This window comes from Parasteatoda tepidariorum, chromosome 2, assembly GCF_982258835.1.
Source record: "Parasteatoda tepidariorum strain Cologne lab strain chromosome 2, Ptep-v5.0, whole genome shotgun sequence".
Taxonomy (NCBI): Eukaryota; Metazoa; Arthropoda; class Arachnida; order Araneae; family Theridiidae; genus Parasteatoda; species Parasteatoda tepidariorum.
Window position 1 is genome coordinate 83,030,078 of NC_141756.1, and position 26,670 is coordinate 83,056,747.

Genomic DNA, 26,670 nt, shown 5'->3' on the forward strand with positions numbered 1-26,670 from the left:
GTGAGTTTTTTTTATACCATGTTTGAAAGTTAAGAATGTTAACTCACTTAAAATTTATCGTCAACATGTAGAAATTTATGTTTATTATGTAATGAGTGATGAAAGGTAAAAAGTGTGTATGGCATTTTCATGTGCGTGTAGCACGAGTTTACAGCCTTCTGTTGTCAATGATGGTTTATGTAGTAAAGGTGAATGAGAAAATTCTTGAATAATAATAATGTATTCACAATAAAATTATTTTGTGAATAATTTCAAAAACCAGTTTGCAGGATATTGTTTAAAATGGAAGATAATATCGATATTAAACAGTATCTAATTCCACTGGCGGAATCTTTCTGTGTACTGGTTGTAGACAATTTGGTTTCCCGTGTGACAAATATCTGTTTAATGTTGATAATTATGTTGAAAAATTCTAGTTTCCAAAATGCTTTTTCAAGTAAAAGTAAATTTTTTCCTAAAAAAAATGATACATACATTGTAATTATGAACTTAAAATAAAAAATATACACCGAAGAGCCATTACATTATGACCACCCTGCTAATAAAATGTAGGACCACCTTTAGCCCTCAAAACTGTAGCACCTGCCGTGGTATTGATTCCACAAGGTATTGATAGGTAGTCTGAGGTATCTAGTACCAAACGCTCACCAACTGGTCCTGCAATTCCCTCACATTGCGAGGGGGTAGCGTGGAAGCACGAATTTGGTTTTCCAAGTAGGACCACAAATGCTCTATTGGATTAAGGTCAAGTGAATTTGGGGGCCAAGACATGACTTGAAAGTCACTGGAATGTTCCGCGGACCAATTCGACCCTTATGACATGGTGCATTATCATGTTGGTAAACACCTTCCCCCGCAGGAAAAACTGTTGCCATGAATGGGTGAACCTGGTCTGCAACTATGTTCAAGTATGTAAAGCTGTTCTATGACGATTATGGGTCCTAATGTGCCCCATGAAAACATTGTTCCTGGGCGAGAAACCATGAAAACCAGGGCAAGACCATTGTTATAGATGGAGGGTGGTCGTAATGTAATGACTCTTCGGTGTATATATTGTTTACGTGTGTAAATTGCATTATAGATTTTAAAATCAGTACTTACACGTCTTCTTCCCTAATGGCTCAACATACCCAGGACTAGCTTTGGATCTTCCCAATAAGCTTTTTACAAGACAATCTTCTCGAAAACGATTTCCAGTTCTTGGTTTTTATATAAGTCATCATTCCATCTTAGATTTAATCTTCGTGTGCCAGCTGGTCTATTTTAACATTTTATTTGTGATGCGTTTTTCGTTCCTCCTGATAACGGGACCTGCCAATTTTATTTGTCTAATCATTGGACGAAATAGACGATGGTAAAATAGATATCAGTGATGAAAGTTTCAAGTTGACTAACCAAGCCACGCGTCTACTTAGACTTAATGTGCTCTCATGGTCGGTAATAACTCAAAAGCACTCAAAGTGTCCAACGTGGGCCGATTGTAAGACACGTTTTATAGTAGCAAGTCAAACACCCCGAGCAACAGACAGTGAGCAGGTGGGAGACCACTTTGATCAGCCTGGGAAGTGCCAGGACACGCGGTATCGATCGTCGTTAAACTCTTCTGCTATAAAGTGCTCTACTTCGCACACAGATCGTCTGGCGAACAAAGCAACCTTCTGTCCCTTATGTATAGGATTGAATTTAAAAATTGTGAAAGTATGTCTTCGGATAGCTTTCAGGAACATATCCAGACTCTCGCCTTTAACCTATTGTGTACCTTTAGCACTACATAAATAGCGTACTACTACAAATAATAAATATAGTTGAACTCAGTTTTATTTTTGATATTTCCATTTTATAATAATGTATTTTCCCTGGATTTCATTCATCATCGATTTGAAGTTGTTCGGTTTAGTGTTTTGGACCATGTTAAGGCCTGGTTTCTTAGGACAGGACGCCGTCAGCTGGAAATCAGCGCTAACCTCTGATTGGTCCATTTGTGAGTTTGATAGTATACGTCATCGTACGCTCATCTTGAACTACAATTACCGTCCAACTCAACTGCAGTTGGATTACAACGTGACGTTAACCACAGAAGCAATGGCGGACAACATCCAACAGCACATTGAAATCAGCCAAGATTTTGATTTTGACATTAAACATAGCTTCTTCATTAAACATAGCACTCTTCATTTAGCTCAGCTATAATGTGTTTTTTCTTGGACAAAGTGATTATTTGTTCTCTAAAACACTGGTCGACAATAACAAAATCAATACAAATTCAAAATAAATATTTGTTTACGTTATTAACGCATGCGCAATGAGAGATAGTGTCTGCGTTGGACCGACTGCTCATGCTGAGCTAACAAAAAAGTATTTTTTTGCGTCAGATCTACGTCAACTTTCCGCTGACGCCCAGATAAGGCGTTAGTTCTAAGAAACCAGGCCTTGAGCTAACAAACCAGTATTTTGTTGGCGTCAGCGTGACGTTGACGTCCCGCTGACGCCCAGATAAGGCGCTTGTCCTAAGAAACCAGACCTTTATGGGACACCATTTAGATCTTTCAATCAAAATTCGCGTATTTTAATTTGTGTAAATCTATTTTAATTCCATGGCTCTAGTGCAGAATCGAGGGCCTCTTGGTTTGGCGATAATTTTTGTTCAGTTTTGCTGAAATCCCATTTCTGGTTACCATGATATTCTTTGCTGTCTTTGCTCTCAATGACGTCACCTTCGGGTTACCTCAACTTTTGTTTACCTTTGTGTGATTGGTTCTTGATTTATTTACATATAGATTCGTTTATTTGTAAATCGCCAAAAATAAGAAGGGTCCCTCATTGAAATCTATTACCACTTTCATTATAAATCACTGCGTTTGAACAAGAGGTATTTTTAATGCTGAGCTTTCCTATTTTAAGTTCATTATAAGTCACTGTAATGCAACAATTTACATATTTTCGGTGTTAATTCTAATCAGTTAATTTGAAAGACTTGTTTACTTACATACAAAAAAAATCGATATGTTTGGAAGAGATAGATTTATAATTAGAGAAAGAAGGAGTAGTTAGGTGTTTAAATTGTATGAAAAAATAGTTCGGTGATTAAATCAAATAAGTTACATTTATAAATGAACTGATATTTATGTAACAAGAATAGTTTAAAACAAATATTCCATTTTTACTGAAAAATGATGCATGAAACAAATTTTTATTCGGAGCGCAATATGCATACCTAATAATTTCTAGATTACTCACGTAATAATTGTACATTTACTAATAGAGAAAGAAACAGTACTTACATGCTTGACTCTTGTGAATTTAGTTGTCCAATTCGCTTGTCCTCTTGTAAAGATTTCAATACTTTCAAGTATCATTTTAAGATACCATTTTCTTATGAAATCTGTCATCTTAATGACTGAAATTTTTTCGCTGCGCAATTTAGAATAAATATTTGAAACAATTGAAAATATGTTTATTTCAATAAGAATAAGAGTCTCAGTTTTAACTGTTATAAAATTTGGAAACAATAAGTCTTATTTCGTTAATTGTTGAAAATTTATTATTGAGTGCCATAAAGAATAGTTTTAATTAATGTTTGAAGTGATTAAAAACATTTGACTGAAAATAAGTGTTTATTTCATTGTTTGTTAAAAAAAAATATTGTTTAATATAGATTTAGTATTTTTAAGTTTGAAATGATACAGAAGCTCCAAATATTTTAAAATGTTTAAAACAGAGAAAATATCAGTAAGTGAAAATTTTTTAAAAAAACATTATGTCAATGTATCTATCATACATCATTTTGTTTGTATTATAACTCTTTATTAATTCGCTTTTATGAGTGTGTGGGCATAATCTTGCTATTGAAAGTTTGAGGATTTTTCGCTTAACTAGAGTGCTCACATTTTAACTTAGACTCTGTGCTGAATAACAATATAATTTTCAATAGTTTAATGACCACTACAAGCAAAATTCCTAGCAATATTATCTCCGAAAATATCTTATCGTCTATCAGAATTCTGACTTTTTTCTGAGAAGCTTGAAATTCTCAAATTTTAACTGGAACTTTGTACTAGGTGTTACAAATTCCACTCATTTTCTGACTTCTACCAGCTGAATTTATAGCAATAATATCGCCAAAGGAAATTAATCATCTATCACTAGTCCATCTAGTTAAAGCACTTGACTTTAAACTGCTAATCTTAACAAAATAACTTTACAATTTTTAATTGTTTTCTGATCGCGACAAGCAAAATTTACTCTCATATTACTGCCATAAGATAAGTATCATTAATAAAAATTTCGACCTTATTTTGAATAGCAGGAACACTCAAATCTTAACTGGAGATTTGTGCTAAAAGAGAATATAAATTCCAATCATTTTGTGATTGCTAACAAACCCTTTATATAGAATACTTAACTTTCAGCTGATGATCTGTGTAATATTTTTTGATCTCCACAAATAAACTTTGATCATCATATTTCCACGTAAAAGTTCCTCTCGAGCTATAGCTTTTATTAGGCAAATAATTGATATAATAAATAACACTAAAACGGTTGTAAGACTAAATTTTAATAAAAATATCTACCTTGTGCTAAGTGGTTGCCGGATTTCCACATCATAATTCCAATTAAGTACCAATTCATGAGGTCCTGATAGAAGCATTTGTATTGCCCACGTTTACACTGCTTTCACTTCCTAATGAAAGTGAAAAAAATTGTCAATTACAATTAAACTGGAAAATATTACATTGTAGCTCTTCATGTCTTTCATTATTTAATGGCTATTCATTTGGAATTTTTTTTGCCCAGGGTAAATGATAATTGGAAACAACATAAATTAGAGTTCAAAAACTGGTAATTCTTTTAGCTCATAGCTTTCTTAAAAATTAGCTACATGGAAAAATTTGGTTTTTTGGTTGTAATCAATTTAAGAAATATTTAACAATGCACTGAAAATCAATAAATTTGATAATTTGTTAATGTTACAATTTATTGAATTTTAAATTTAAAATAATATACCTTAGGACGCTAGTCACCATATTTCTGCAAAAGAATTCATGTCATTTTGACGAATGTAAAATTTAATAAAAAATCAGTAAAAAAACTAGTATTCCCAGAAGTTAATCTATTACTGTCATGGTGGCTCAGGGAATAGAGCGTTTGCCTTCCAAGGAAGTGTACCGGGTTCGAAGCATGGCGATCCTGGTTGATGCGATTTTTACCTCCAACTAGCACCGACCACAGTGCTGACGTAAAATATCTTCAGTGGTAGATGGATCATGGGTTAGAGCCCTTTCCTCTACATGTAATGCAAATGCTGTTTAGTGCTACAAAAAAGTCATCCACTAAGGCAAAATCCCAGGGGTGACGTAAAATATCCTCTTGCCATCAAGCTAACTGTGGGAGGTTTTCCTCTCCATGTAACCAAATGCTGGTTAGTTCCATCAAAAAGTTAACCCTAATGAAGGCAAATTTCTCCCAATACTTGATCTAAAAGTTCCCTTGTCCTCCGTATTGGATTCAAAGCTATGGAACTGAACATTAGTCGTCGTAAACCTTAAATTGGGTTAGCTGTTCAACAACGATTATTAAATAAAATCTGCTACTGTTAAGAATCCTCCTTTCTTTTAATTAACTTGTGGTGGGAATTAAGAATTATAAATTTAATTCAATCCCTTAACTACTACTAAATAAAATACATTACTTTTAGAATAAACTATGAATTATTTTTTTTGAAATTAACTTAAATATAAAAGTATCTAAACAAAGCAGTTTCTGTCTCTCTTTTAAGGCAACAAATTTAATTACGAAATATTTAAAGAGATGTTTTCAGTAATCAATAATACATCTGTATGGTACTTTAAGCCTCACACTAAATGTAGCTCTGAGTGGATTAATATTTTATGCATTTACGTAAAGAAATGCCATTTTTCTACTTGACAGTAGTAATTCGTCACAATATTAACCCCTTTTTTTCCAATTCTAACAATTAGTAGCCGTATTTAAGCTCCGAGAAGGCGATTGTTAAATTATTCATTTAAAAAGAACAATTTTATTTAGAATTAGGGTTTAACTAATTAAGGCTCAGTAATCGATAATCTAATCTATTTCAAGACTTTAGACTTGTAAGTGGCTACAAAAGTTGGTAACAAAAATGTCAGAAACACTAATTACTCAGAAATAACTAATAATGACTCGAATACCTGAAATTATGCAATTTTTCTCTAATTATTTCTTACATATACCTTTAAAACTGCAATAGCCGCATGTTGTTAAGAAACTTTATTTCTCTATCAATGGCATTATTACAACATATTCATTTTAACTAAGTTATTTAGTGTTCAAAAATCGGCAAAAAATTTTTTACTTTAAATTATTTAGACGATATAGCGAAAATTGTTTTCATTTTACGAAATATCTTGATAGAAATTTATGCTAAAAATCATCAAAGTTGTTAAGTGCCAGACCATGAAATCCTTTTAGCACTGCTTAATGAATGAATATGAATAAAAATTGTTAATTTGAATCAGAGATTCTAAAAGCTGTATTGTTTGATTTCAAAAGTAAATTTTCACCAATGGTTAAAAATTTTTATGACAACTTCACTTAATGTTCAAAAATCATTATTTTTTTCAAATAATACCTTTCTTAAAGGTTGACAATATAAAAAGTAATTATTTTTAATTTGGAAAATATCTTAGTCATATTTTAGAATACACAGAAATCCAATGAATTTGATAAGTGCCAGTTCCTGAGTTTCTTTTGTAAGCATTTTGAATACGCACTTCTAGCACTGCTTTTTTGAATAAGAATAATATTTGTCAGTTTGAATTAAAGATTAGAATATTGTATGGTTGAATTTCAAATCCTTCATTAATTTAAAGACTCAATCAGAGTTAGTTCGCCAACGGTTTCTGAAAATTGGTGATATTTAACGTCAATTAGAGATAAATAATCTAGTCTATTATCTCTAATTGACGTTAAGTGGCAGTGACGTTAAGTATTAGACTTTAGGTAACAAAGTAGATATGAAAAATGGTAACAAAAATATCAAAAAATATTTTTTTTTGCTATAACTCTAATAAGAATACCTGAAACTATGCCATGTTTCTCAAATTAGTTCTCACATATACCTCTGAAACTGCAATTAATGCATGTTTAAGAAACATGATTTCACTATCAGTGGTAATATTTCAACAGATTCATTTTAACTACGTTATTTAGCTTTCAAAAATCTGAAAATTTTTCTTCTTTAGCTTAAATCTTAGGCGATATAGAGAAAAAAAATTTCATTTTGTGAAGTATCTTAGATAAAAATTTATGCTCAAAATTATCAGAGATGCTAAGTGCCAATCCATGAAATCCTCTTAGAAGCATTTTGAATGCTCGCATCTGCAATTCTGGCACTACTTAATAAATATGAATAAAAACTGTTAATTTGAATCAAAGATTCCAAGTTTTGTTTTGTTTAAATTGAATCCTTTATTAGTTTTAAGTCTTTTCAATAGGAATTTTACGCCAATGGAAAAAAAAACAATTGGTTACGACCATGTCACTTGCTGTTTAAAAATCAATATTTTTTTTTTTACCCATTTTCCACAAAAGGGTTAAAAATAGTGTACAACTAAATGATTGGTCCATTGATCTAGTTAATGGTTCATATTAAATTAGCCATTGGCGCATATACGCACCATTTGATTTCTTAAATTAAGTATTATTTTTCATGCATGAAACTTTTTTTGTTTTTCAATTAATGCAGTTTAAGCATATTTCAATGAAAATAATTCCTCATTTAAAAAAATTACTATACTTGGCCTAAAATGCTTTAACTTATGCTTTTCTTAAGGATTATCGACATAAAAAAAATAACTGCTTTTAATTTAGAAAGTATTTCGATCATATTTTACCATTCACAAGGTTTGTGAATAAGAATGAAAGTTGACAATTTGAATCAAAAACTACAAATGTTGTATGTTTGAAATTCAAATCCCTTATTAATATAAAGATTCAACCGGATCGCCAATAGTTACTGAAAATTGGCGAAATTTATCGTCAATTTGCAATCAAAAATCTGTATTTTTTTGCTTGTTTCTTTTTTTCATGATCGATATAAAAGTTTACAATTCGAGAAATACTTAAGTCATATTTTATTATATCGTACTAAAAAGAAATGAATTTAGTAATTTTCAATTTATGAATTTCAGTGGTATAGTTTAAAAAATGTATACCATTTTGATCAGATAATGTATTTGAGGTCAGCTATACACTATATGTATGCAACGTTAAAATTTGGCGTTTTACAAAAATATTGTATGAAAATTGATAAAAGGTTAAAAACTATTAACTCTAGTATTTTTCCGTTAAATTTAAATTATTTTAAGAATATGTTGTGAGTAAAAAGGCTTTAAGTCCAAAATTATTAAAACAACTGAAAATAAAATTAAAATAGAACTACTTACATTTTTTTACTATTTTTTCAGTATCGAGTTCTTGAAATTTGAAGTCTAAATGACACTTTAATATTAAGTATTCGAAATAACAATTAAGTTTATCTTTAATTGTATATCATTGTTGTGTAACAATTACAAATGACAAAGTTCGTTTTAATTTTCTTACATAAAAATTAATTTTCCTTTGTTGGAAAAATATTAACAACAATGTAAGTTTAATAGAAATAATATGAAAATGAAATTTTTAAGATTTAAAAATAAGCACATAAAATGTATAAGCACATAAATGCACTAGACTGTATAAATTAACGCATGTTACAAGAGGAAATAATAAAAAATATAATACATTTTTATACAAATAGTTATACTTTATAAGCAATTAATAAATACTTAACAGACAACAGAAATTTCATATTAATCCCAACTGACAAACATGATTTTTTTAATCAATATTTATTCCATTACATATTAAGTATACTCATTAATTTAATTTAGAGTTCTTTTAAATATTTTAATTGGAATTCATTGAAAATCATTTTTTTTATATAGTCTGAGGCTTTCTGAGAAAAATCCATTAAAAATCACAACTATAACTCCTAAGGAGGTGAAACAAGTTCGAATCCTAGCTGTGTTTGTTTGATACGAATTCTGCCCCCTACTCGTACTCTCAGTGGTAGACGGATCATGGGTTGGAATCCCCTTTCTCTCTTTCAGGCTAACCCTGGCAGGTTTTCGTGATTTTTCTCTCCATGTTGTTTTTATGGTTTCCATCTCCATAAAAAATCTCCATAAGGGCTATTTAATCCCAATGCTTGATCCAAGAGTTTACTTGTCCTTTTAGTTAGGTTCGAAATTACTAGTTATGAGGTTGAACATTGATAGTTGTATACTCAGAATGCTGTTATAAAATATAAAATAAAATAAACAAAATGAGAGATGAATATTTTTTCAATGAATGGAATTTGTAATTTTAACAATTTACCAAAATATATCTCATAAAATTTTTCAGAAAACACTTGTTTTTCAAGGAGGAAAGAAAACAGAAGTTTTGCTGTAAATAAAATTTCAAACAATTGCAAAAACAAGCATTTTTTCTTGCTTACCAGATACTGCATCGAAGAAAATATAAATATAAAAGTTTATATCTTTAGCTCACAAAAGTCTTTAAAAATTAAATACTATTTATTAAAGATTGCAATTAAGATTAAAACATTAAAGAGATACATTAAAGTTTTATAATCTCAAAAATGATTTATAATCTCAAAATATTACAATTAAGATTAAAACATTAAATATTGCATTAAAGAGATGCATTAAAGAGTTATAATCTCAAAAAATGTTTCGAGATAAATATAATTTACTTATATCATATATCTAAATATATTAAATAGATCGAAAAATGTTTAGAGATAAATATATTTTCTTATATTATCTCTAAATAGATAGACAAAATATTTAGAGATAAATAAATTTTCTTACATTATATATCTAAATATATTAAGTAGATAGAAAAAATATTTAGAGATAAATATATTTTCTTATATAATATCTCTAAATGGATAGGCAAAATATTTAGAGATAAGTAAATTTTCTTATATTACATATCTAAATTTATTAAATAGATAGAAAATATATTTTGAGATAAATGCATTTAAATGTATTATAAATAAATATATCAAACTGGTGGGAAAACTATTTACAGATTATAATTTTAAATTAAAGTACCATTTATTTCATTAGTTATTGTTGAGATATCGATAGACATAAAAATCAAATAAAGATCATCACTACTTTTTAAAAGTTGTGAAAAAGAAGTTATATTATCGTGACTGTAGTTACTTTTTAAATAAACTCTATTAGTTTGAATCAGATTTGTATTTCATTAAAATTGGATATTTTTGTGTATAAATAATTTAGGTTCTAACAAGTCGAAGGTTAGCTCTGCAGCAGAAGATTCCCCTGTTTGCATCTGAATTCGTGGGTTTTCTTTCTGATTTTACACCGATTTCACAAGAAGAAAATGAAGAATATCTGGTTTGCTCATTAGTTTATTATTAATTAGACACTGAAAAAATTAGTATGGTTAAAATTGCTAAAATGTGGTAAAATTTACCGTGTTTTTTGGGTCTATGAGAACACCAAATAGCTCGGTAGTTTTTACCGACACGTATCGTAATGTTTTTGACAAAATTAACAATAAAAGATGTTTTTATACTATGTGATACAATTTGATAAATGTTGTAATAATTGGTTATTTTATCATGACACTTTAGAGTATGGCATAAAAACCATTTATTCGTTGAATTTACTTTTCAGTCTCGTATTTTTTAGTAAATGTGTAGTGATAAGAACTATAATTTTAAAGATCAATATTTCCGCCAAACTGTTACCATACAAGTGATAATTACCAAATCAATGGTTTAAATACTATATATTTCGGTTTTATTACCAAAATTACGGGGTTGTATTTTACCAGAAATGTCATTATCATTCAATACGGTAATTTTCCAGATTTCTTTTCTCTTCGTATTTTTTTCGTTTAACACTTTTTCTTGAAAATCTTTTAAAGAAAATTTCATTAAGAGCTCAAATAGTATGTTCTACTGAGCATGTGTAGTTTAAGAAAAAAGCCTTTATAGAATATCCTAAGATTAGGATGGATTTATCAGAACCATTTTTAATTTCTGACAAAGGTTTGAAGGAATGGTTTTATGAAAAACTTATTAAAACTCTTTGCGCTAGAATTCTCTAAACGGTAATTTCAAAATTTTGATTTCATCACCCAATGGATAGTTTTCGTGATTTTCTTCATATTAAGTAAGGACAAAACATTCTCCATGAAAAGGAATCTTTTCTTAATGTTTGTCCAAAAGATTTTTTTTTGTCTTCCAGGTTGGGTATCAAAACTAAAAAACTACAAAGTTTATTATTAAAAACCTCACATTCATTATACCAATTGGCTGTGTCCAATAAAATAAAATTATACATTTTTCAGCTAAAATAGCCTATGAAGGAAACATCGAAGTGAACCTGATCTAAAGTTTGGCAATGGTTGATTGATTCGTACAGTTTTCTTTTTTAATGTCAGGCACTGAAATCTTGTTCTTCGCCCCCGAAATGCCGGAACTGTTGCTCGTTTATCGTTATGCGATGGGCACCTGTAAACCAAAATATCGGAAGTGAGCAACATTAACTACGCCACACTGTCTCAGACCCGCTCATAGGGTGGGCCACATCACACAGCAAAAGGCAACACACAGAAAGAAACATCCGTGTCCTGAGTGGGATTCTAACCAGTAACCATTGGCTTTGCACTCAAGCACACTGACCGACTTGCCATCTGGCCGGCTGATTTTTATACTATTTCAGGTTAAAGCAATGTTGGTGCAGAATGTCCCTAGTCATAAATGCAACACCGTATAGAATTTTCTTGCCATCGGGTTAACTTTAGTCGACTTCATGTTTCTCCTCTCCTAATAACGCGCAAATACCACTTAAAAGTTTTCCATGAAAGAGAATTTATCCAAGCCCCAAGAATCCCTTTCTTCTGGGGTAAATTCAAGCTACGAGGCTACGGATTAGAACATTTAAGAGTCGCTCATCGCTATATAAAACCTACGGTTTTGTGGAAAACCATGTTATAATAAATTTAAAAATTCAGTTTTAATGTTATAAATAAACACAATAAAACATCTTAAATATATTTTTTGACTAAAACAAATTGCCTTATTTAAAATTTCAACAGAATTTAGCTTTTTTTTCTTCTTTTTTTTTTTGGACAGAATTTAGCATTTAGTTTTACAACTCAGAATTTTAATTTTATTTTATTTATTTAAATAGTAACAAAAAAAAACACAGTTTTTTTTCTCATTTAGCTTTTATTATAGTGTGGAGTCCAACGAGCCAACGAGATTTTTAAATCCCGCTTTGAAAATTGTAAAAAGTCGCAACCAAATTATTTGTAATTTTCTGAAGTGTCAGCAAATTTGTATCGCAATAATATGCTACCAGAAATATAAACATTATTTGAATATAAAATAATTAGGCTTTTGTCTTTTAGAACTAAAATAGCAGCTAACACAAGACTTTATCCGTTTATTTGAAATTCAAATTTATAACGACTTTTCTCGTAAATGTGTTGTTCCTAGAGTTAAAATTAAATCCGTAATTAGGTTAAAGTAACTTTTTTTTGCTGTTACAGGTATGGCTGAGCAAATTGCCTTTGCAGAAAAAACGTATCAAAATATTGAAGGAAGAGGCTGGTGAAAGCACTGAAGATATTAAAAGCAAGGAAACTAAGATTAAAGGAAAAGGAAACGTTTCACAAAGTTCATAATTTCGATGAAAATAAAAAGTTTTATACTTTTATGTGTAACGTGTTTCAAAAATTTTTGCGAAAAGTAGTCCATTTTTTACAAAACTAAAATCAGTATGTCCTGCATGCTGTTAAAAGTTAACACAATCTCTAGCCTTATTGACTATTGATGGATTTCTAATGGATACGTAACTGAAGTGACGTCACCTTAGACATCTTTGTTTCTCATTTAGTAACTGACTGGTCATAAACATACCATTTTAACCTATAGATTTTTGTCGAATTTCATGTTTGCATCAGCAATAATCAGTAATTAATTTCATTTTAGAAACATAAAATAAAATCTGTTTATGTTTAACCCTTTTATCAAATTTTGCTGAGATTAAGCAACTTTTCCTAATTAGAGTGTATTTATAATTAAGTTATATTCGAAACGAAGCAAATTGGATCATATAAAATGAAGACTGTTAAATTATCCATTTAAATAAATCAGCATTATATAAATAGAGGAGAAATGAATAATATATCCACCGGTTCTTTGATATAAAAACCAATGAAAGAAATTGCTTCAAGATAATTATACAACCAGTTAAGTAGTACTATTCATTGTAACCAAATGGAAAAAATAAATTCTTTCACTAGAGTAAAATTGAAAAAGAAGTTCTCTAAAGTTCTTGTTATATATTCCGGTGGAACTATAGGTATGGTACGTAATGAAGAAAATATATACGTTCCTAAAGCAGGCGTTATGGCAGAAAAAGTTAAAGCATACCCCCAACTTTATGATTTGGATGAGGCAAATGAATATCGGGATAAGTACCACAAAGAGAATATACTGGTACTTCCAGACACTGGTGATACTTCTAGAGTTGTTTACACCATACAAGAATATAATCCTTTGCTAGATTCTTCAAATGTTACCATAGATGATTGGATTAAAATAGCGATGGCTATCAAGGAAGCATATGAAGTTTTTGATGGATTCACTATTTTACATGGAACAGACACCATGGCTTATACAGCTTCTGCTTTGTCTTTTATGTTGGAGAACTTAGGAAAAACAGTTATTATTACGGGTTCTCAAATACCTCTATACGAAGCTAGAAGTGATGGACTCCATAACTTCCTGGGTTCTCTAATAATTGCTGGTAACTATTGTATTCCTGAAGTGACAATCTTTTTCAACAATAAACTTTTCAGAGGAAACAGAACAAGCAAAGTTAGCACATCTTCAATTGAGGCCTTTAATTCACCCAATTTATCTCCTCTTGCCAGCATAGGGATTGGTATTCAAGTAGATTGGAAGAATATTTTCTATCACTCAACTATTGAAAAGTTCAAAGTACATCATACGTTAAATCGTAATGTCGGGCTGCTAAGACTCTTCCCGAGCATTACTATTGAAGTAGTCAGAGCTTTTTTAAACCCACCTATTGAAGGAGTTGTGCTACAGACTTATGGTGCTGGAAATGGCCCTTCAAGAAGAAAAGACATTTTGGATGAGCTGGAACTTGCGCATAAAAGAGGTGTGATTATTGTTAATTGTACTCAGTGTCCTTTAGGGCAAGTGGATCCATCCTATGAAACTGGAAGAGCATTAATTGACGCAGGAGTTCTCCCTGGTTCAGATATGACGCCTGAAGCGGCATTGACGAAACTAAGTTATGTCCTGAGCAAAACTGAATGGTCAATGCAAACAAAATGCGATGTAATGAGAACTAATTTGCGTGGAGAACTCTCTGTTCACAAGGAAATGAAACTCGAGGATTCGGACGTTGTTACGGCTGTGGTAAAAGCACTAGGCCTTTCCTCATCAAAAGAATTGGATGATTTACGTGACACTCTCTACCCCTCTATTTTATGCCATATTGTGTCTGAGGGCAATCTGGAGAAATTGGATATAATGCGGCAATGTGGTGCTTATCTCTCTGCTTGTGATTATGATTATAGAACTCCTTTGCACATAGCTTGTGAAAATGGCAATGTTGCCATCGTTGAATACTTATTGCAACATGGGGCTAGTGTGCACATGAGAGATCGGGAACATAGAACTCCGTTGCTCAGCGCAATCGAGAATGATCACCATGAGATTATTAAACTTGTTATTAGAGCCGGTGGTTATTTAAATTTGAAAAATACAAAAGTGGGAGAAATTATATGTAGCGCCGCCAAAGAAAACAACTTGCGTCGACTTATATCGCTGAGACTGGCCGGAGCAGATTTAAACGAACTCGACGCTACGCAAAGATCAGCTTTACATTATGCTACAGAAATGAACTTCGGGGATATAGTTTGTTTTTTGCTTCAGCATTCAACTGATATCTCTGTGCAGGATTTATACGGAAATACGTGCTATGATATTGCTAAATTATTGAAACGTAACAAAATTCAAGAAATGTTAGAGAAACATATTTGCATTTGAAACTAAATTCTACCAAAATACCATCGACGCATTTACCTCATCAAGCTATTCTTTGAAATTTCATACGTTGCGAAAATTTGTAAGGGAAAATTATGCTGTGATTTTTGTTTTAATTAATGGTCATGATAAGCCTCCAAAAGACTCATTTATCAGTTTGAAGAAGTTGAGTTGTCAATAAAATTTTACTAATGAAATATATCAGACAGTTATCAATATGTTTTAATGGTATTTTGTGTTCTATAAAACTAGTAAAACACCTTGTAATGTGCTTATTTTTGTTTGTTTTTTTATACATTAAAGAACATTTAAAATTACAAATTAAAAAACACAAATTAAAACTAATAAATAAATAAATTAAACATTCAGGTTTATTTAAAAGATTATAAGAAAATTAAACGACTGAAACTTATATTTTAATAAAAATTTGAGTTTTTTGTCGGAATTACAGTGGTCGGTGCCGATGGTCAATGCATCCTACTTGGTAATAAATTTATAAATTATTTTTTGTTGCGGTCATTAAAACATTAACCATTTAAACATGTGTTGTTTTCAAACATTGCTCTGTAGTTGAAATTTTATAAGTTTAGCTTTTAGGAAAGTAGTCTAAATTTCTATTGATGTTATGGCGAAACTACCACTACAAATATTAAATACCAAATCACTAGTATATAAGACATGTTAACTCGATTCTAACTTGAGGTACCTTTTGATAGATGAAAGTTGACAGAGTCTAAGATTAATCCCCCACAATGTTAATTTATATTTAGTAATAGTGTGACTTCTTCGATTTACTGCAGGAAACGATTGAAATTTATAATATCATAGAGAACATTTAAAATTAGAGCATTGTAACTAGCTCGAAATAAATCGTCACGTAATGTCGAATAATGACGTTACGTAAAAATTATGAATTGAAACATCAAGTGTTAAATGATTAAAGTTGTTATGCGATAAACTTCTCTAAAGTTGAAGAAATTTGGAGCTAGCTCCATGAGACCGTTCCGCAGAAAAGACCCATTGATACACTAAGACACTAAGAATAAGACTCAAAGGGCAATTGGGTATACTATAACCTACGTCACAGGTTGTGTTATTCCTACTAAATTAAACCCATGAACGACATTTTCTGCGAGCCTAACTTCAAGCCACAAATAAACAAACGAAGTGTTTGATCGTTTAAATAGCTGCTCGCCAGATTTTATTGCATTATAAAGAAAAGTAATTGATATTCGATTTTTGATTAATAATTGATTTATGTGGATAGTGGCATAGAATTTAGCATTGCGTCATGGTAAATGTTATTCCTACTAAGTGGAAGTAGTTGTGTTTTTTTTATATTATACCCAATTCGGAGGAGTTCCTGGAGAATCCTGGAAAATAATTGGAATTTACAAAATCCCCAATAAAATACAACACAAAGTCAAAAACTACTATGGAGTCAAAGGAGCAGTTAAATTCAATATCTTGAAAAGATAGGTATAGATTTGTGGAAAGAATTCAAACTTCGTCGCTATGGAAACAGCGTAACAAAAAATCTTCTAATCCTAATCATAGCGGCATTCATTTCAAATCACAAAGAAAGATGGTTACAACGTTTTAAGTTTTAATATGATTATTGTGTTGGTTAGCATCTAATTACGCTCTGCTGAACTCGAAGAGAAAAAATTACTTTATTTGAGCAGTAATTAGAAAAATGTCTTCCCAAAACTTTTCTCGCCTTGAAAAGGTAATATTTTATTTGTTTACCTTAAACGAAAATTCGTGTTATTTTCATTTTGGCCGATTTTCATAAAATGTTTGGTTTTTGAAGGTTACCTTATCTTAACGCATTTGTACTAAGCGTCTCTGTAAAAGGAAGAAGTGGTGGTAACAAAAGTGTTTCATCATTATAACTTATTTTACGGATACAAGATAGTTCTGTCCCACAATATACTGTTATCATAAATATTTATCTTTGAATCTGAAGTCAATGCACAGAGTTTTTTTTTATCCCAAGAACGAAATGGTAGCTAAGCTAACAGATAATATCAATTTCATCTAAAAAACTATGTAGCAATACTTTTTTCATATAAGCTTCTATTCATACATAAATCCCTTTTTGTGGTTTGACATTACTGGGTTAAGATTACTTTTTTATTTTAGATCGGCTGTTTTATTCAAATATATATTTAAAACGTGTAAACAGTTCCATTTGTTATTTATTATCACGTTCCCATGATGCAAAGAGCAACATAACAAAAAATAAACATTAATATTTAATAGCATCCTTCCATTAACAAATTTCATATAAGTATTTATTTAGATATTTTAGATATGAATTCAAAAATTGTAATTTTTAAGTATTTTGTAATAATAAGAAGAAAAGTTTATTCATATTTTAATATAGCTTATAATTTTAAAATTGGTCGCATAAAAGTTATAATATCAGTCACTTTCCAATTTCCATGCATCATTTCTTGTCTTAATTAAGTTTTTTTTAATAAATTTTAAAAAAACAATCCCATTAATGGTTACAGGAGGAGTTGAATTTAAAATGAAAATATGATGTTTTATTCTTCGTCCTTTCTGTGTAACGTTAATCACATTTGATATTTTTAGTCTTAACATATTTTGGTCTTAGCATATTTTAGTCTTAACATAATTTCTTTCCCTTTTTCTTATATGCATAATTATTAGGCTATTAAACAAGTTTCCTACTCAGGTGAACAAAGAAAAAATTTATTTTAGTAGCTTTTTATTAAATAATTTAAAAAAATTCTCCTATGTAAAACTAAAATCAATAAATTTAATTTAATTTATTTTAGTTAATTAAATTTATCATTAAATTAATTAAATTTAATTATTATTAATTAAAAAATTAATTAAAATTAGATATTAAATTTAATTAATTTAATTTAATTCATGAATTAATTGTTGAAAAAACTGTATTAACATCAACTGTCATCCATTACAAGTTTTAAAAAATGTGTTTGAACTGGAATAAAAAGTGTTAATAAAAAGTATTTTATTAACTATTCGCGATCGCAACGCTCGAGTACGCCGTCTAGCGGGAGCCTGTAAATATCAGACATTAATTTATCACGTTTTCATTTAGTTCCATCAAAATATTGACTGAATAAGACGCCCATTTGACGAACATTTGAACCAGATATATAAATATATATAGGGAGAGTGTGAACTAATAGTAAGAAATAAAAAAAAAAGGTGCATGGTATCAGATAACTATACAAGTATAAATTAAGTAACGTGGACCACACGTGCTACCACGTAATGTTCTTTACTGAATTTATCTGAAACAGTGAATATAAAATAAATCAATATTTAAATATACGCAATGAACTATTTTTTTGTTCAAATAGAGCTATAAGCTAGAAACTGTCACTGATGTAATTTTTAAAACATGGGAAAAACTGAATCGCTTATAATAAAATTTAAAACAATGACTAACGCTTAACCAATCAGAAAATTCCATTTCGTTTTTCTCTCATCTCTATTTAATTAATGAATTAATATTTGAAAAAAACTGTATTCACATCAAGTGTCATCCACTACAAGTTTTAAAAAAAAATGTATTTGAACTTGAGTGGATGAATAAAAAGTATTTTATTAACGATTGAAAATTTGAACAAGATATTGGGAGAGTGTGAGCTAATAGTAGGAATTAAAAAACATCCCATATAATGTTTAAGGAATATTTATCAATAAAAGATTGGTTTAAATGTAAGAAAAACTATCAAGTATATATCTCAGACACCTTGTAATTGTCTAAATAACTTTCGTGTCTGTCTGTGAAGAAAAGTCTTACAATCGAAATTTTGATAACTTTTTAATTAGCTTGATCTCAAAAATTTCAACTAAAGCTTTGACTTGAAGGACAATAAAAGTATAATTTATTAATATACTAAATTCATCACTAATGGGTAGCCAGTGGGTAGAGAATCAGACTCTTGTCTGGAAGGGCCGGGGTTCAACCCTCGAATCCGAACACATACCTGCCAACTCTTCCGGATTTTCCGGAAGATTTTATTTTCATATTTAAAGTGGTAGTAAATATATACTATTTTTCTTTTATAAACTTAATTTTCAAATGATTTTGATCACCACTATTCTTTCAAAAATTAAGCACATATATTAATATGCGGTACTATCATGGTCATCAACTTAAGTTTTTTCAAATGCAAACGTATTTGTTTGCTTAAAATTGAAGTTTTAATTCCATTTTAATACCACTGGGGAAAATGATAATGGAAGGGATTAAAAATTGGCAGGTATGCGAACAAGTAATTGTGTGGGGGAGGAGTTATTGACAATGACAACCTTTATCTATCAAAAGATCCCTCAAGATTGAATCATGTTAGCATGTCTATATACCAGTGGATTGATGTTTAATAATCGTTGTGGTAGCTACGTCACAATACTCCCCCACCGGAATTTTATCGTGAATAGAATTCGATGAACGGATAACACTAGTTGCTGTATTTGTGAAAGACCGGGAGAGCTGGATTAAGGTCATTGGGGGGTTTTTTTTAGTGTAGAATGTGAGAGGTGTATTAACTTCACGGTCGTAGTCGCTCCTGTGTTGCATTTAGCAGTCGAGTGTATGCAGCTGACGTTGTGTATGATCGAGACGAGACTGAGTAGCAACAGCGTGAGGAGGTGGATAATGTCGCAGTCACAAGTAGCAGGTTAGCTGTTCAATGTGGACCATCCATCGAAGTAGGTGTTACCAGATCAAGATCGAAGTGGGCGTTTCTGTCAAGATAGGCGTGATCACGTCCGCAAGTCACCAAAGTGGGGGCGGAGTTATTGACAATGCCAACTTTCATCTATCAAAAGGTACCTCAAGATTGAATCATGTTAACATGTTTTATATACCAGTGACTTGATGTTTAATAACCGTAGTGGTAGTTACGCCACATAATAAACGTGCTTGCAAAATCTGTGGAATCGATAGTTCTGTGGTCGGTTACTGATCAGTACCGTGGATACTGGGATCTGGAGAAAATTTCCTTCCCCTTCAGATCTACGTTTAAATTAAGGAAGTAGCCTCTTAAAAAAGTGGTCCTGCCATCCATTCGTGGGGTTCTGAGCCAAGACGTTCTTTGACCCTTGCAGTCTTCTCTTGTCAAGCGAAAAGCGCACATTCCTGGCCTAATTCGCGAGGCCAATGGCTCTAGAACTTGGTTTGTCCAAGTGACAATAAAAACAACAACAAAAATTGCACAATATAAGAGGTTTTTAAGCACTGCTTGGGACATAAAATATTTTACAGCTATAATTAAGTAGCAAAATTTTAGCTAAACTTAACATGTTCGAGTTTTGGAGTCTAAACTTAACATGTTTTTTAGTGGATTTAATTTAACATACGATAAAAACAGAAACAAAATCACATTTAAATATTTATGAAAAACGAAATATTATTTGGCTCAATTATAACTATAGCGTTTAATCCATTTTAGAAAAGGAGAAAGGAAAATGAGATTAATAAAGCCGATTCGTGCTTATTAACAATGCGAAGTTTAAGGAATTTAGCTGAAAAGGAAGCAAAGCTTGTTCAACAAGCTCTGAAAGACATGGAAAACCATTTGATTGATCCTGGTTACATTTTGGATTTAACCAAAAGCAGTAAGTATATTTTGTATTATTACTAAATCGTGTATTGAATTAATTTATATTATAAACAAAGAAGAATGTTGCTAAACTAATACTAGTTGTAAGAATTTTTATACCATTATTTGTAATTCATTGAAGAAATATTTATGAAGTTATTTTCTTATTGTAGAAATGATTATATCATTATTTAAATAAATAATTTCAAGAAATTGAAGCTCTAAGATATAACTTGCTTTAAAAACTTCATTGACTTCAAAAATATGCAGATTTAAATAAAATTCGACATATTACAATCGCTCAAAAATAGAATACGCTCAAAGAGACAAATGTTATTTGAAGTATAAAACTTAAAATTGCCAACAAAAAGGGGGAAATGAAGATGAGAAACAAAACTAGAGAAACCGCAGTAGCCGAGAGTCAAACGAAAAGGGAGAGTTAAAAATAAAACAGAACAAGAAAAACCACTGTGACCGAGAGGGGCAAATCAGAGTAAAATGCATTTCCACGCAACCTGTAGAGGTAGTGACGAAGAACTAATGTCGTTAACAAAGAAATTATCATTCATATAAATGAATCAAGATTCCAGAGCATCAAAATGAGCCAATGTGACTGGGGTGGAAATAATTTATATGGCATACACCCCACCCCATCACATCAGCTCATTTTGATGCTCTTGATTCATTTACATGAATGCTGATTTTCTTGTTAATTACATTAGTTCCTCGCCACCTCTCCATGGCTCGTGGAAATACATTTTACTCTGATGCGCTCCTTTTTGTGTCTGTGTTTTTTCTACTTTTGTTTCTCACCTTTATTTTCTATTTTTCTTTGGCAACTTTAGGTTTTATAATTCAAATCATAATTGGGTTTTTTTTTCATTTACGTCTAACAAGTCTTGAAAATGGGCGTTTATTTTTGAGTGCATGTTGACGTTTATTTCAATCTGCATATTTGTGAAGCAAATGAAGTGTTCTTTAATCAAGTTATATCGTTATTGGTTTGGTATATTGACTAGTCTCTGGTGTCTAGTATATTGTCTGACTAGTCTTTGGTATATTGACTAGTCCAATGGTCACCGGACTACTATTGCTTACGTCTGCGAAAGAATTGTAAGAGAGCGAGAATATTTGCTTTAGTAGAGTCCGGCAAATTTTCAATTCAAATCCAATTTCAAAAATATAAAAACCACTTTAATATAGAAAATTTTCAATTTAAGTAACGTTTTTTTAATGTTATACAAGAGTGTTTTTTTTTTTAATATTATGCAAGGGTCCTTGCTCTATTCACTCACAATCACCGAAAACCGATTGATAAGCTGTTATTTGGTGGAAATTCTGGAAACTTGTAAAGTACCTATGTTTTAAAGTGCCTAATTTTAAAAACAACTATAAAGAAAAAAAGGTCGCTTGTCAATATACTTCCCCATCCCTTTTAATTTAACAGAAACAATTTCTAACTTGCATGCTACTTAAAATACAACTTTCAAATATTTGCAAAGAATGTAGTCTTATTTAACACTAAGAAACATTGATATAATGTTAAGCGTACTTAAAAACATTGAATGAGTTCTTATTAATATTTCTTTTACTTTACAGTTCACGTCAGTGGTAGTAAAAATGTTTCAGATTATATTGAAAGAAATACAGAAATTCTTTTAAATGAGGTAATTATTAAACTACATATCATCTTGCTTTAAAAAAAAAAAAAAAAAAAAAAAAAAGTAGACAAAAGAGTTCAAAGTAATGCTCAAACTCTTATATCTCACGTAGAAATAAATTCTATAAAAATTTAAAATCACAACTACTAATACATTTTAGCCTAACAAATAACAATTGTTTTGATATCTAGTTTCAATTAATATTGGATGGGCTTTAAACGTATATAACTTTAATTTATACAGCTTATATTCAATTTTCAAAATAAACAAGCAAGAAAGACTGATTTTATGACCAAGATCTGCAACATCCTCTTTTTTGTTTAAGGGATTTTAAGAAATATATATATTTCTTTTAAAAATAAAGAGCTGCTAAACATTATGAATTTTGATTTTTTGTAGACTGTCATTAAAAAAGGTTACTTTAAGTACAGTGGATTAAAAAGCCCCTTAATAACTTTCGATCTAATTAAGGCTCAAACATTCATGTAAAGGATGCTACCTTCCTGATTTGGGCACAAATCTTAAGGTATCAATTAATTAACTGAGAATCATACTTTAATGTCTTAACGATTTTAAATTCCAGTAATTTTAGCAAAAATAAGAAGTTGGAAAAATTAATACCTGAGAAGTTTTGACAAAAAGTTCTGTTATGTTATTATGTTATTAAATGATACCTGAAAAATCTCTTTCTCTCCTCTGAACGTTTTCCTCCTTTTTGGGAGAAATGTGGGTGATTTGAGAAGGAGAATTGAGTTTATCCTAGATAACCAATTGAGGCTGTTTTTTTCTGATATACAGTGGTGTGCAAAATTGTGTGCACTGGTGTGGTATGTGTGCCCTCCCCTTACTGTAATTGTTTCTTGGCATCGTCTCTCCATGCTAAGCACCAGATTATCCAGGAGTTCTTGGGGTAAACGTCTCCATTCCTCCTTTAACGCATCTTTCAGCTGATGGGTGTTACCAGGAGGATACTGTCGTGCCGCAAGACGTCTCCCTAATGCATCCCACAAATGCTCTATGGGATTTAGATCTGGAGAGTAAGTTGGCCAATTCATTCGTGTGATATCTTTACTTTCCAGTAGCTCTTGAACATTAGCAGTACGGTGGGGCCGGGCATTGTCATCTATAAAAATGAAGTCTGGTCCAATGGCCCCTCGGAACAGACGCACATGGGGCAGGATTACCTCATTGCAGTAGCGGTCTCCAGTTACAGAACCTCGGTCGAAGATCTGAAGCTCAGTCCGTCCGTTCAACATAATGCCACCCCAGACGACAACTCCAGGACCACCGTAACGATCTCTTTCCGCGATGTTATTGGGATGAAATCGAGCTCCAACCTCTCTCCAGATCAACTGACGTTGAGAATCGCTCGTAGCACTAAAATGACTCTCATCTGTGAAGAGGACGCGACTCCATCGATGAGGAGTCCAGGTTTCGTGTTCTCTGCACCACTCTAAACGGTGCCGCCGATGGCTAACTTTTAAAGGTATGCAGCGTTCAGGACGTCTAGCAAATAAGCCACCTTTGTGGAGGCGTCTGGCCACTGTGAATCTTGATACTTGTCGTCCTGTGGCTGCGCACAGTTGCTGAGATATGGCGCTGGCTGACAGAAAACGGTTTCTTTTCGCCTGGAGGACAATGTAACGGTCATCTCTTGGTGTTGTTTTCCTCGGACAGCCACCACCAACCTTCCGAACAGCTGTACCAGTAGTTTTAAATGCATTCCAAGCACAAGAAGCAACACTTTTGTTGATCCCGAACTCTTCGGCGACACTGGTCACACTACGCCCCTCCTCAAGCTTTCCAATCATTCTTCCTCGAGTAAAGTCGTCTAAATGATTTCTTGAAGACATGTTTCACAAAAAAAATCACTTGCACTTGCAGCGAATGTCTTTAACTACTGTGCTCTTCATACTTTTATCCCAGCTTTGACCTGCGCGCGCCGACCCACAAGGTTTACGTACACTTACATCACCTACGACGTTTTATTTCTAAAATTTGCATACAAATAATCTTTCTACTGAATTACGTGCATATTATACTGCAATTTCATGGCTATCTTATACTTTGTTGGGGAGCTGTGGCCGTAAAACCACTTGTTGCTTAAGTTTTGCTCACCAGTGTAATTTTTCATGGTAAGTTGAATGAGACTAGACAAGTCAAAACAACGAATAATTTAAAATTTGTAAAAGTTTTTCTATGTATAAAAAGTAGTTCTTTTGACACGTGCTTAAACTATATATACACTTCACATTGCTATCATTGCACTATCTGTGCATATGAAATACTGGTGAAATTTTTATAGTGAATTAAATTATATAAAGTTCGAGCAGATGGGGTTAATGGTTTTGAAGTTGTAAAGAGCTGCTTTTTCCTAATAAGTACAATTTAAAAGTAGTACGAAAAAAACCATTTAAACTTTTAAAATATTGGCTGTTTTGATTCATGCTTTGTTTCATACTATTAAGCGAGAAACTGATAAAACTGATTTGCTTTTTAATAATGTTTCTAAAGTCGAAAGAGTTTTTTGTACGATTAATTTTCATGATAAGAATTTTGAAAATGCTAAGTTACCACAGATTATTCATGGTCTTTCTGATTTCTTTCCTTTAGAACAAATTAGGGTTACTGCTGCTTTTAAATATTCTTCTACACTTAGGAAAAAGGTGTGTAATTATAATTTTTTAAGTCGAAATCTTAATTGTATTTCTAAATCTGATTGTTATTGTAATGAGGTGGGTTTTTCAAAATTTATTGATAATGATTATGGACATGTTATTACCGGAAATTTGGAAATTGTGGGTGATCAGGATCTAATTAGCATTTTAAGTAAGGGTTCAAAATTTAGAACCAGAGTTAGGATGAAAAAAGAAGATTTTATTTTATCCATTAAAAAAGATCTAGATTTTTTTATTGCAAAAATTTCCAGAAAATATCATTGGCCTGTTGAAGGTTTTTCTGAGTGGAAAGCTAAAATTATTGAAAGGGTTAAATTTAATTTATTTAATACCAGTTTTAGTTCATTTCCTAAAGGTACTTTTATTGATTATGATTTATCTAGAAAAATTAAAAATCTTAAGGATAAATTCATTGTTACTGTTGTAGATAAAGCTTCAAATAATTTCTGTATTATGTGTAAATATTTTTTTAAAAAATTGATTATTGGGGAATATAATGCAAATAATACCTATTTAAAGTTAAAAGAAGATAAAAAAGTTATTGAAAAAAGAATTATTGCATTTAGTAAAAAATTAAAATTTAAATTAAATAGGATTACATTTCCATATTTATTTCCAATAGTTAAATTTCATAAAAATCCGATTAAATTTAGGTTTATAGCATGTGGTACTAATAGTTATAATTCTGATATTAGTAAAAGGCATTTTTGTTTTTTAAAAATTATTTTGCTTAAAATTAAAAAAGAGGAAAATATTATTATTGAAAGTAATGTTGAAGTTTTGGATTTTATTAAAAGTAATGATATTTCCAGCATTAACACTTTTGATTTTGAAAATTTGTATACCAGCATACCACATGAAAAAATTATTGAGATTTGTGAAGGTATTTATGACAAGTATTTATTTGATGAAAAAATTGATAGGTTTAACTGGTTAGATTTATGCAAGTTTAATCTTTTTGAGAATGTTCTTTTTAATGGTTTAGATTTTTATAAACAAATTATTGGAATTCCACAAGGTAATTCCTTTTCTGGGGCTTTTGCCAACATTTTTTTGCACTTTTTCGAGGCTAAATTTCTTGAACATAAAGTACTTAATGCTTTACGATACATTGATGATTTGATTTTGTTTAATTGTGACGATTATAATTTTATTTATACTATTTATCCTGGTGATTTGGTCCTGAAAAAAACTAATGAAAATTGCTTTAATATTGAATATTTAGATTTTAAAATTGATATTGTTAACAATTTTATTAAAATTGGTGTGTTTGATAAAAGAAAAGCCTTTAATTTTAATGTTATTTTTTTCTGCAACTTTAAAACTAATTTGTGTAGTAAAATATTCAAAAATCTTGTTTTTTCGCAATTAGTTAGGATCAAGAAAATTTGTAATAATGTTGAAAGTTTTCGGGAAGCTGTGGATAATTTTTTAAATAATTTGAGTAAAAATGATTTTCCTTTTAATTTTTGTAATGTTAATTTTTTAATTAAAAAAATGATTGATGGTTTTTAAGTTTTTATATATTTTTTCTTTTAACAGGGCGCAAT

General features: G+C 30.7%; 2 protein-coding genes and 1 pseudogene across 3 annotated transcripts in view; 2 read left to right on the top strand and 1 right to left on the bottom strand.

The window, feature by feature from the left end:
* The window catches only part of LOC107441659 (5' exonuclease Apollo), a 69,184-nt gene that overhangs the window by 38,478 nt on the left and 4,036 nt on the right, over positions 1-26,670 (bottom strand). Inside the window, exon 2 of the mRNA XM_071177761.2 lies at positions 4,572-4,681. Within this exon, the coding sequence (XP_071033862.2) occupies positions 4,572-4,648 (77 nt within the window). The 5' untranslated portion in view covers positions 4,649-4,681. The remainder of the gene's footprint in view (positions 1-4,571; positions 4,682-26,670) is intronic.
* On the top strand, positions 13,127-15,412 carry LOC107441662 (L-asparaginase pseudogene; annotated as a pseudogene). Its single transcript, XR_015430884.1, has one exon. The product of XR_015430884.1 is annotated as an L-asparaginase pseudogene (transcript).
* Positions 16,696-26,670, top strand: part of LOC122269649 (uncharacterized) — a 31,303-nt gene continuing 21,328 nt past the window's right edge. Inside the window, exons 1-3 of the mRNA XM_087157634.1 lie at positions 16,696-16,898; positions 20,632-20,797; positions 22,381-22,448. Of these exons, the coding sequence (XP_087013760.1) occupies positions 16,866-16,898; positions 20,632-20,797; positions 22,381-22,448 (267 nt within the window). The 5' untranslated portion in view covers positions 16,696-16,865. The remainder of the gene's footprint in view (positions 16,899-20,631; positions 20,798-22,380; positions 22,449-26,670) is intronic.